Consider the following 12,660-nt stretch of genomic DNA (forward strand, 5'->3'; position numbering starts at 1 on the left):
GAGCCCAGAGACGAGGAGGATGCCCTATTTCCCCCGGAGGTGACAGCGGCAAAACTCCTGACAGGTGCTGCCACCACCGGGGGGGCAACCGGACCAGTGACCACATCCACACCAACAGCATCACCATTACCCACCTCCATAACCCCCTCACCCTCTACCAAACCAGCAACCACACCACTAGACAAAGACTTTTCCTCATCCATACCCACCACCACATTCACTCCTGCTGGACCAGTGACAACAGGGGGTGACACTTTGACCTCCGCATCATCAGGCACAAGGGGCTGAGTCTCCTCCACAGAACTGGAGGCGACCTCACCCCTGGTCTTACGTGTGCCCTCCGCATCATCAGATGATATTTTCTGCTGCTTTACTGCTGACACCAGGCGCCGCTGATCTTTCGCCGCTGTGGCGCGCCGCTGATCCTTCATATCAGCATCTTGTTTACCAGCGACGCCAACACAGAACAGGACTTTAGTGGGAGGACCAGAACGCCCAGCCCCGGTAACCCCCTCACACTGCCGCCGCTTCTCAACTAAGTGATCAGCGGCAACAGCATTCAGGGGCACCGAGGCTACCGGAGCTGCCCCTGACACCGGGCTGCTCCCCCCTCCCACTGGGGAGCGCACCACAGTGTCGTGGCCTGATTTTTCGCCTGCCGCCGGGCCGCCCTCACTGTCCAGCCTCTCGGCTGATGCACCTGCTGCTACGTCCCTGCTACTACAAGCAGAAACGGAGCTCTGCGCCTCACTACCGTGCTTTGTAATCTCCCCGTGCCTTTGCACCGGATCCACAGCAGAACCCGGGCTGGGCTGGGCAACGGGGCTTATACAGCGAGCTGACCCTGCAGCCGACTCAGGGGGTACAGGGAGGGGGGCATACACATAGCTTACCGCTTCCTGCAGCTTTGGCTTGGTGGTTTTCTTTGCCTTTTTTTTCTGGCCCCCAGGTGCCTCCTCTGGTAAATCATCACCAAGATGGAAGTTCTGAAGGCACACTGGGGACTCCAGGAGCTTGATCTCTGCCATTAGCGCCCCTCCCTGGCCGATGTTGTCACTGTCCTCCCCAGAGCCAGCAGAACTGCGACGAGATGTCATTGTCGCCTGTCCAGCAGGGAGCTCGCTGCACGTGGCCTGTGAGTGACTAAGCAGGCTGCCAGGTGGGGCTTTCTGCTGGTCATCCTCCTTCTCCTCATCATCATCATCATCATCCACCTGGCTCCCAGGCTGCAGCCCCATCTGCCTTTGCTCTCTGTTATCAGCCATTTCTCTAAATCGGTCTTCATTTATAAGCTTTTCTTTAAATGGTCCACTTTTTTCACGAATAAATGCTTTTCTTACCTCCAGGTCATTAATTTCAAGCTTCAGGATCTTTACCTCCGCCTGGAATTGCGTCTTCCTGGGTCTGGAGGCGCCTGCAGCTTTTGCGCTTGTGCAGCGCAGCTCCTCCCGCAGCCTTCTCAGTGTCTTACTCGCATCTTCGTACTCACGAAGGTGGCTCATGACCCGGGAGGCATAGGTGGACACAGACTCCCGGGGTCTCTGCAACGCCCAACCCTCCTCAGTGAGGTCGGCCTCACCTCCGTGAGCACTCAGCTTTCCTCCGGAAGGACCACCATCCTGCACGCTAGCAGGCTTCTCCTTCATGGAAGCCTTGCGGCTTCTCTGGGTCTCTGCAGACCTGGGGGGAGTAGGAGCCACATTGCTGCGACTCCTGGTGGAGCGTCTCACCCCCGAATCTTCTGATGTGCAGGCTGGTTGCTGGTTCCTTCTGCCCCCCGCCAGCCTGGTCCGGGAAGCAGAAGCCTGGGACTTGGCCCCCTCATTCATCCCAGGAAACCCACTCCCTCCCTGGGTAAGAGAGAGAGCAGGTCCCCGGGCGGAGAGGTGGTGATTCCAAGGAGCTCAGGAGCACACAGCAGGTTCAGCAGCGACCGCACCCACAATTAGGACAATGAGCAGCAGCTGAGCAGAGCTGCACCCACTATCCTGCTGGTGCAGTCACTGTGTACATACATTACATTACCGATCCTGAGTTACATCCTGTATTATACCCCAGAGCTGCACTCACTATTCTGCCGGTGCAGTCACTGTGTACATACATTACATTACTGATTCTGAGTTACATCCTGTATTATACGCCAGAGCTGCACTCACTATTCTTCTGGTGCAGTCACTGTGTACATACATTACATTACTGATCCTGAGTTACATCCTGTATTATACCCCAGAGCTGCACTCACTATTCTGCCGGTGCAGTCACTGTGTACATACATTACATTACTGATTCTGAGTTACATCCTGTATTATACGCCAGAGCTGCACTCACTATTCTGCCGGTGCAGTCACTGTGTACATACATTACATTACTGATTCTGAGTTACATCCTGTATTATACCCCAGAGCTGCACTAACTATTCTGCTGGTGCTGTCACTGTGTACATACATTACATTACCGATCCTGAGTTACATCCTGTATTATACCCCAGAGCTGCACTCACTATTCTGCTGGTGCTGTCACTGTGTACATACATTACATTACCGATCCTGAGTTACATCCTGTATTATACCCCAGAGCTGCACTAACTATTCTGCTGGTGCTGTCACTGTGTACATACATTACATTACCGATCCTGAGTTACCTCCTGTATTATTCTCCAGAGCTGCACTCACTATTCTCCTGGTGCAGTCACTGTGTACATACATTACATTACTGATCCTGAGTTACATCCTGTATTATACTCCAGAGCTGCACTCACTATTCTGCTGGTGCAGTCACTGTGTACATACATTACATTACTGATCCTGAGTTACATCCTGTATTATACCCCAGAGCTGCACTCACTATTCTGCTGGTGCACTCACTGTGTACATACATTACATTACTGATCCTGAGTTACATCCTGTATTATACCCCAGAGCTGCACTCACTATTCTGCTGGTGGAGTCACTGTGTACATACATTACATTACTGATCCTGAGTTATATCCTGTATTATACTCCAGAGCTGCACTCACTATTCTGCTGGTGCAGTCACTGTGTACATACATTACATTACTGATCCTGAGTTATATCCTGTATTATACTCCAGAGCTGCACTCACTATTCTGCTGGTGCAGTCACTGTGTACATACATTACATAGGATACTGATAACCCACCTAAGAAATTAGTTATAACATTCTCAAGATGAGAAGCATGTACCCTTTATGTGCCAGAGTCCTTGTTCAACTACACTTGTGCTGTGTTCTCAGAGGCGTAATGTTTAGCTCTGGACATTGTAATGATTCTTTTTATTGTTTTTCCTGTTTAAAAATTTCAATAAATATATTTACTGAAAAAAAAGAAATTAGTGTTAACAACATATTTTTGTACAATTTCCCTATTCGCGATGACTCTATAGTCCTCTTGACCCTATAACAATATTTCAGGAGATATAAAGTCATCATAAAACTCCAGAGCGGTGGAAAAGTAAGAATTAAACAGAATTCTGACCTGAGCAGCTGAACTCGTGTTTCTGGACTTCCGCCACGTTAAGTCCGCGGAGCTGGAGCGGCCCTGTGCACTGTGTGAAGAGGCCAATGGTCGGTCTTTGGCGAAGCCACTGAGAAAGCCAGGCCAAGTGACAGTCACAGAACAAGTTGTTAGAATGGAGCCGGCTGGAAGAAAGACAGAAGACGATCAGAAGATCACGTAAAATAACTCGTACGTCATAGCACAGCTTCACAGCTTCACTGTTTACATTATAGACACAAACAGTCACATACGGTAGAATGCACGGCTACAATGAAAGGTTACACTGAAACACTCCAACATCCTCAACATTAAACACTTGTCCTGATAATTCCCTGCTCACACAGCTGCAAGGCTTGTAATGAGGCAGAGCTCTGGAAGACGAGGAGTTACACAACTGTACAAGTAGGACATCTCAGTGCAGGTTTAGCACATTCCTGACTCCACCATAAACATGAAAGTTCAGCATAATTATGTCAAAGAAAAGAGGAGAAAAAGCTTCTCAATTGGTTGCTTATAGCCACAAGGACAAAGGACCGAACATATCAAAATCCGACATGCCTAATCTTTCCTTTCTCTTCTGCCTATGAGAATAAATAGGACACCATACACATAAGATCACTATTTCATACATATGACCAACTTAACCAGTCCAAGTCCGGACCATTTACCCCCCTAGTTGTAAAAAAAAAAGATTTGTGTTTGGTTGTTCAAGTAATTTTTGCGTCTTTTTTTGTGATACCTGGAGCTTCATTTTTATGTCACATTCTCTGTCTTTTTTATGCTAATATTGGGCGATATTGGTGGAACAATAATGGAAACATGTGTCTGTTTTTCTAATTTTTTTCTTTATGACCACGAAAAATTACTAAAGTGAATATAAAAATGTGTTCCTCATTCTGTAACAAATGATTTTATATATCAGACTCATTTGCTTTAATTGTCGGGGCGGGGCTAGTAACAGCAATTTAGATTAACAGTGGTGCTTTTTTTCATATATTTTTATTTTATACCTGTTATTTTTTCTTTTTTTTTTCATGCATTTTTCACATTGTGCCCCCTCCATAAAATCATAAAAGACCTTTGGGGGGAGAGCATTTATATATTGATATATTTTAATTTTCATCTTATTTCCCTTAACTGGGGCTTGTATAATAACTCCCCGTCACGGGGTTACCACAACAGAGAGGAGCCAGAAGACCACAGCTTCTGATTGCTCCTACTCCAGCCCTGAAAAGAAGCACTTCATTTTCTTTTTAAATGGTGTTAATTTCTTTTGGCAGAACAGAGGTTAATCGGCCATGTTGGGAGCTCTGGGAGTTTGAGCCTTCAGCTGAGCTCCGTTAGCCACTCCCATTCCTTATATAATCTGGGTCCTGATTTAATCCATGTCAGAGCTAGCTGTTATGGTTCTCAATGGCAAGAGAACATAGCCCAGCAAACATGAGTACTAGCTCTTGGAAGGATGGAAACTAAACTGACCATGAACTAAACCTGCCGCACAACTAACAGTAGCCGGGTAGCGTTGCCTACGTTTTTTATCCCTAGACGCCCAGCGCCGGCCGGAGGACTAACTAATCCTGGCAGAGGAAAATATAGTCCTGGCTCACCTCTAGAGAAATTTCCCCGATAGGCAGACAGAGGCCCCCACATATATTGGCGGTGATTTTAGATGAAATGACAAACGTAGTATGAAAATAGGTTTAGCAAAATTGAGGTCCGCTTACTAGATAGCAGGAAGACAGAAAGGGCACTTTCATGGTCAGCTGAAAACCCTATCAAAATACCATCCTGAAATTACTTTAAGACTCTAGTATTAACTCATAACATCAGAGTGGCAATTTCAGATCACAAGAGCTTTCCAGACACAGAAACGAAACTACAGCTGTGAACTGGAACAAAATGCAAAAACAAACGAGGACTAAAGTCCAACTTAGCTGGGAGTTGTCTAGCAGCAGGAACATGCACAGAAAGGCTTCTGATTACAATGTTGACCGGCATGGAAGTGACAGAGGAGCAAGGTTAAATAGCGACTCCCACATCCTGATGGAAACAGGTGAACAGAGGGGATGATGCACACCAGTTCAATTCCACCAGTGGCCACCGGGGGAGCCCAAAATCCAATTTCACAACAGTACCCCCCCCTCAAGGAGGGGGCACCGAACCCTCACCAGAACCACCAGGGCGATCAGGATGAGCCCTATGAAAGGCACGGACCAGATCGGAGGCATGAACATCAGAGGCAGTCACCCAAGAATTATCCTCCTGACCGTATCCCTTCCATTTGACCAGATACTGGAGTTTCCGTCTGGAAACACGGGAGTCCAAGATTTTTTCCACAACGTACTCCAACTCGCCCTCAACCAACACCGGAGCAGGAGGCTCAACGGAAGGCACAACCGGTACCTCATACCTGCGCAATAATGACCGATGAAAAACATTATGAATAGAAAAAGATGCAGGGAGGTCCAAACGGAAGGACACAGGGTTAAGAATCTCCAATATCTTGTACGGGCCGATGAACCGAGGCTTAAACTTAGGAGAAGAAACCCTCATAGGGACAAAACGAGAAGACAACCACACCAAGTCCCCAACACAAAGCCGAGGACCAACCCGACGCCGGCGGTTGGCAAAAAGCTGAGTCTTCTCCTGGGACAACTTCAAATTGTCCACTACCTGCCCCCAAATCTGATGCAACCTCTCCACCACAGCATCCACTCCAGGACAATCCGAAGATTCCACCTGACCAGAAGAAAATCGAGGATGAAACCCCGAATTACAGAAAAAAGGAGACACCAAGGTGGCAGAGCTGGCCCGATTATTGAGGGCAAACTCCGCTAAAGGCAAAAAAGCAACCCAATCATCCTGATCTGCAGACACAAAACACCTCAAATATGTCTCCAAGGTCTGATTCGTCCGCTCGGTCTGGCCATTAGTCTGAGGATGGAAAGCAGACGAGAAAGACAAATCTATGCCCATCCTAGCACAGAATGCTCGCCAAAATCTAGACACGAACTGGGTACCTCTGTCAGAAACGATATTCTCCGGAATACCATGCAAACGGACCACATTTTGAAAAAACAGAGGAACCAACTCGGAAGAAGAAGGCAACTTAGGCAGGGGAACCAAATGGATCATCTTAGAGAAACGGTCACACACCACCCAGATGACAGACATCTTCTGAGAAACAGGAAGATCCGAAATAAAATCCATCGAGATGTGCGTCCAGGGCCTCTTCGGGATAGGCAAGGGCAACAACAATCCACTAGCCCGAGAACAACAAGGCTTGGCCCGAGCACAAACGTCACAAGACTGCACAAAGCCTCGCACATCTCGAGACAGGGAAGGCCACCAGAAGGACCTTGCCACCAAATCCCTGGTACCAAAGATTCCAGGATGACCTGTCAACGCAGAAGAATGAACCTCAGAAATGACTTTACTGGTCCAATCATCAGGAACAAACAGTCTACCAGGTGGGCAACGATCAGGTCTATCCGCCTGAAACTCCTGCAAGGCCCGCCGCAGGTCTGGAGAAACGGCAGACAATATCACTCCATCCTTAAGGATACCTGTAGGTTCAGAGTTACCAGGGGAGTCAGGCTCAAAACTCCTAGAAAGGGCATCCGCCTTAACATTCTTAGAACCCGGCAGGTAGGACACCACAAAATTAAACCGAGAGAAAAACAACGACCAGCGCGCCTGTCTAGGATTCAGGCGTCTGGCGGACTCAAGATAAATTAGATTTTTGTGGTCAGTCAATACCACCACCTGATGTCTAGCCCCCTCAAGCCAATGACGCCACTCCTCAAAAGCCCACTTCATGGCCAAAAGCTCCCGATTCCCAACATCATAATTCCGCTCGGCGGGCGAAAATTTACGCGAGAAAAAGGCACAAGGTCTCATCACGGAACAATCGGAACTTCTCTGCGACAAAACTGCCCCAGCTCCGATTTCAGAAGCGTCGACCTCAACCTGAAAAGGAAGAGCAACATCAGGCTGACGCAACACAGGGGCGGAAGAAAAGCGGCGCTTAAGCTCCCGAAAGGCCTCCACAGCAGCAGGGGACCAATCAGCAACATCAGCACCCTTCTTAGTCAAATCAGTCAATGGTTTAACAACATCAGAAAAACCAGCAATAAATCGACGATAAAAGTTAGCAAAGCCCAAAAATTTCTGAAGACTCTTAAGAGAAGAGGGTTGCGTCCAATCACAAATAGCCTGAACCTTGACAGGATCCATCTCGATGGAAGAGGGGGAAAAAATATATCCCAAAAAGGAAATCTTTTGAACCCCAAAAACGCACTTAGAACCCTTCACACACAAGGAATTAGACCGCAAAACCTGAAAAACCCTCCTGACCTGCTGGACATGAGAGTCCCAGTCATCCGAAAAAATCAAAATATCATCCAGATACACAATCATAAATTTATCCAAATAATCACGGAAAATGTCATGCATAAAGGACTGAAAGACTGAAGGGGCATTTGAAAGACCAAAAGGCATCACCAAATACTCAAAGTGGCCCTCGGGCGTATTAAATGCGGTCTTCCACTCATCCCCCTGCTTAATTCGCACCAAATTATACGCCCCACGGAGATCTATCTTAGAGAACCACTTGGCCCCCTTTATGCGAGCAAACAAATCAGTCAGCAGTGGCAACGGATATTGATATTTAACCGTGATTTTATTCAAAAGCCGATAATCAATACACGGTCTCAAAGAGCCATCTTTCTTAGCCACAAAGAAAAAACCGGCTCCTAAGGGAGATGACGAAGGACGAATATGTCCCTTTTCCAAGGACTCCTTTATATATTCTCGCATAGCAGCATGTTCAGGCACAGACAGATTAAATAAACGACCCTTAGGGTATTTACTACCCGGAATCAAATCTATGGCACAATCGCACTCCCGGTGCGGAGGTAATGAACCAAGCTTAGGTTCTTCAAAAACGTCACGAAATTCAGTCAAGAATTCAGGAATCTCAGAGGGAATAGATGATGAGATGGAAACCACAGGTACGTCCCCATGCGTCCCCTTACATCCCCAGCTTAACACAGACATAGCTTTCCAGTCAAGGACTGGGTTATGAGATTGCAGCCATGGCAATCCAAGCACCAACACATCATGTAGGTTATACAGCACAAGAAAGCGAATAATCTCCTGATGATCCGGATTAATCCGCATTGTTACTTGTGTCCAGTATTGTGGTTTATTACTAGCCAATGGGGTGGAGTCAATCCCCTTCAGGGGTATAGGAGTTTCAAGAGGCTCCAAATCATACCCACAGCGTTTGGCAAAGGACCAATCCATAAGACTCAAAGCGGCGCCAGAGTCGACATAGGCATCCGCGGTAATAGATGATAAAGAACAAATCAGGGTCACAGATAGAATAAACTTAGACTGTAAAGTGCCAATTGAAACAGACTTATCAAGCTTCTTAGTACGCTTAGAGCATGCTGATATAACATGAGTTGAATCACCGCAATAGAAGCACAACCCATTTTTTCGTCTTAAATTCTGCCGTTCACTTCTGGACAGAATTCTATCACATTGCATATTCTCTGGCGTCTTCTCAGTAGACACCGCCAAATGGTGCACAGGTTTGCGCTCCCGCAGACGCCTATCGATCTGGATAGCCATTGTCATGGACTCATTCAGACCCGCAGGCACAGGGAACCCCACCATAACATCCTTAATGGCATCAGAGAGACCCTCTCTGAAATTCGCCGCCAGGGCGCACTCATTCCACTGAGTAAGCACAGCCCATTTACGGAATTTCTGGCAGTATATTTCAGCTTCGTCTTGCCCCTGAGATAGGGACATCAAGGCCTTTTCCGCCTGAAGCTCTAACTGAGGTTCCTCATAAAGCAACCCCAAGGCCAGAAAAAACGCATCCACATTGAGCAACGCAGGATCCCCTGGAGCCAATGCAAAAGCCCAATCCTGAGGGTCGCCCCGGAGCAAGGAAATCACAATCCTGACCTGCTGAGCAGGATCTCCAGCAGAGCGAGATTTCAGGGACAAAAACAACTTGCAATTATTTTTAAAATTTTGAAAGCAAGATCTATTCCCCGAGAAAAATTCAGGCAAAGGAATTCTAGGTTCAGATATAGGAACATGAACAACAAAATCTTGTAAATTTTGAACTTTCGTGGTGAGATTATTCAAACCTGCAGCTAAACTCTGAATATCCATTTTAAACAGGTGAACACAGAGCCATTCCAGGATTAGAAGGAGAGAGAGAGAGAGAGAAAGGCTGCAATATAGGCAGACTTGCAAGAGATTCAATTACAAGCACACTCAGAACTGAAGGGAAGGGGAAAAAAAAAAAAAAAAATCTTCAGCAGACTTCTATTTTCTCTCCTTTCTCTGTCAATTAATTTAACCCTTTTTGGGCCGGTCAAACTGTTATGGTTCTCAATGGCAAGAGAACATAGCCCAGCAAACATGAGTACTAGCTCTTGGAAGGATGGAAACTAAACTGACCATGAACTAAACCTGCCGCACAACTAACAGTAGCCGGGTAGCGTTGCCTACGTTTTTTATCCCTAGACGCCCAGCGCCGGCCGGAGGACTAACTAATCCTGGCAGAGGAAAATATAGTCCTGGCTCACCTCTAGAGAAATTTCCCCGATAGGCAGACAGAGGCCCCCACATATATTGGCGGTGATTTTAGATGAAATGACAAACGTAGTATGAAAATAGGTTTAGCAAAATTGAGGTCCGCTTACTAGATAGCAGGAAGACAGAAAGGGCACTTTCATGGTCAGCTGAAAACCCTATCAAAATACCATCCTGAAATTACTTTAAGACTCTAGTATTAACTCATAACATCAGAGTGGCAATTTCAGATCACAAGAGCTTTCCAGACACAGAAACGAAACTACAGCTGTGAACTGGAACAAAATGCAAAAACAAACGAGGACTAAAGTCCAACTTAGCTGGGAGTTGTCTAGCAGCAGGAACATGCACAGAAAGGCTTCTGATTACAATGTTGACCGGCATGGAAGTGACAGAGGAGCAAGGTTAAATAGCGACTCCCACATCCTCATGGAAACAGGTGAACAGAGGGGATGATGCACACCAGTTCAATTCCACCAGTGGCCACCGGGGGAGCCCAAAATCCAATTTCACAACAGCTAGCTTATGCAGCATAGCATGGAGGAGAGGTGGTTTTGGTGTTTATATGAGAAGGAGTTTTGGAGGAGTTATCTGTGACTGTTGCATGGGTTAGTAAGTGTGATAATTCCCTTCCCTCCTATTACTTTGGATACTCCCCCGTCCTCCACTTCCCAGTGCATTCCCTTGTTATATGTGAGTGAATATTTCTATGCCTGGTATTTTCAGTTACCCCTTCTTCGTGTTGCCTTGTTCATCGGGTTGGTGTACTGCAGTGCACGGTAGCACCCCTCTTCCCTGGGTGAGGGAAGAGAACAGACTGAGGGCTGATTCAGGAGATAAGGCATGGGTGGCGGCCCCGGCATCTTCACCTTCAGAAGTATCCTGGGCAATAGGGACGGCTAGGGCGCCCCCTAGTGTTAGGGACAGGGAAGGAGACCCTGGTCCCGGGTCACCTGACAGCTGAGTTGTGACACTACAGTTACAGGGGAATGCTATGACCTCTTCTATGACCCAGCAGCCCTTGTTCTCTCCTGATACACGGGGATCACACGTTCACTGTATATGAAGGTTGGAAGCTCCTTCATCGTTTCTTATTATTGCATACAGAGCGCTTGATTAGCGCGATGGAGAAGGCAGAGACGGTAATAAACCATTTGTGCCTTCTCTATGTCGACTTCAATGAAATTTAAAGAGGTTGTCCCATTACAGAAATCTTAGTCCCAGACTACCTAGGAAATAATCCAATTCTGTCTTCTTCTCGGGGTCCATGTTTGCTCCTGCGCGGTTGCAGAATTTTCCAAAAGCAGAAACCTCCTATAAAACTCCTCCCTGTTCCATCTGCGGGTCGTGTGTTTTCACCTTTTGGAGTAAAATCTCATGTTTTATTAACCCCAGAATAAACGGAATATTATCTAAAGCTTGACAATGACGAATAATTAAATGCCTTTTAAGATGCCTCCTAGAAAGCTTCTCATTGCGATCATTTCATCCCTCGTCGTCTCCAGACTTATTACCATCCTTCCGCAGCCTATCCCACCAGATATGGCATTGTCATGTAAATATGGAAAAGACTCATTTATTCCCAACGCGAATAATAATTCCATCTCAACACACAAAGTAATAGGCTGAAATAGGATTAGGATATATTACATATTGCATGAGTAACGGAGTTATTACGGGATAAAGCTTTTACGGCCTCTTGTTAGTCAGGCGTGACATTCCATTAACCGCCAGCAAAACGACACGCGACAGCAGCGAAACGTCCCCGGTAATATGGGCGAGCCTCCGTCCTGGTAACATAATATCAGGCAATTCTTAATTAAAAGGAAATTAATAATTAAAACTGATCCTGGACGTATTCAGCTAATGCGTAAAGATATATATCGCATATCATGGAGGATGACAGATTAAGTATTTTCTCATTGGTCACAGAATACTAATAGTTCCTTCTATTAAATGACGAATAAAAAAAAGGTTTTCAAGACTTAAAAAAAATTAATAATAATCTGCTTTTTTTTTCTCCAGAAACAGCACCACTTCTGTCATCAGGCTGTGTCTGGTACTGCACCCCCATTTAAGAGAGTGTGACTGATCTGCAATGTTAGGCGCAGCCTGAAGACAGGAGAGGAGCTGTATCTGGGTAAAAAAATAATTCTAACGCCGGACAACCCGTCTGATCTGATTAAGTCTATAAGGTGGTAAGTGCTACATAACATGAAGATTATCATGTCCTATAGATTGCAAGCCCCTCCGTAGAACGCTGACACTTTGCGTAATTTTGCATCTGTTATATTGATGTAATCTTACTCATATGTGCAGCACTGAATTAATGTCGCTTTAAAAAATAAATAATAAGAATGCAGCTTGCATTTAATGATTGTCAATGGCGTCATATTGTGACACGTGAGGTAAGATGACCACATGACCATTGAAAAAATCCAAACTGATTTTGTGTTAGTTATTGGCTAATTGTTAGATTTATTTGACAGACTAATTGTAAGACATTTTACTATCTAACAACGACAGTGA

At 46.2% G+C, this 12,660-nt stretch overlaps 1 protein-coding gene across 1 annotated transcript in view; it reads right to left on the reverse strand.

Moving 5' to 3' along the window:
* Nucleotides 1–12,660, reverse strand: part of SLIT1 (slit guidance ligand 1) — a 366,291-nt gene that overhangs the window by 116,463 nt on the left and 237,168 nt on the right. Inside the window, exon 8 of the mRNA XM_077258294.1 lies at nt 3,493–3,656. Coding sequence (XP_077114409.1) covers nt 3,493–3,656 — 164 coding nt within the window. The remainder of the gene's footprint in view (nt 1–3,492; nt 3,657–12,660) is intronic.

This window comes from Ranitomeya variabilis, chromosome 4, assembly GCF_051348905.1.
Source record: "Ranitomeya variabilis isolate aRanVar5 chromosome 4, aRanVar5.hap1, whole genome shotgun sequence".
Taxonomy (NCBI): domain Eukaryota; kingdom Metazoa; phylum Chordata; class Amphibia; order Anura; family Dendrobatidae; genus Ranitomeya; species Ranitomeya variabilis.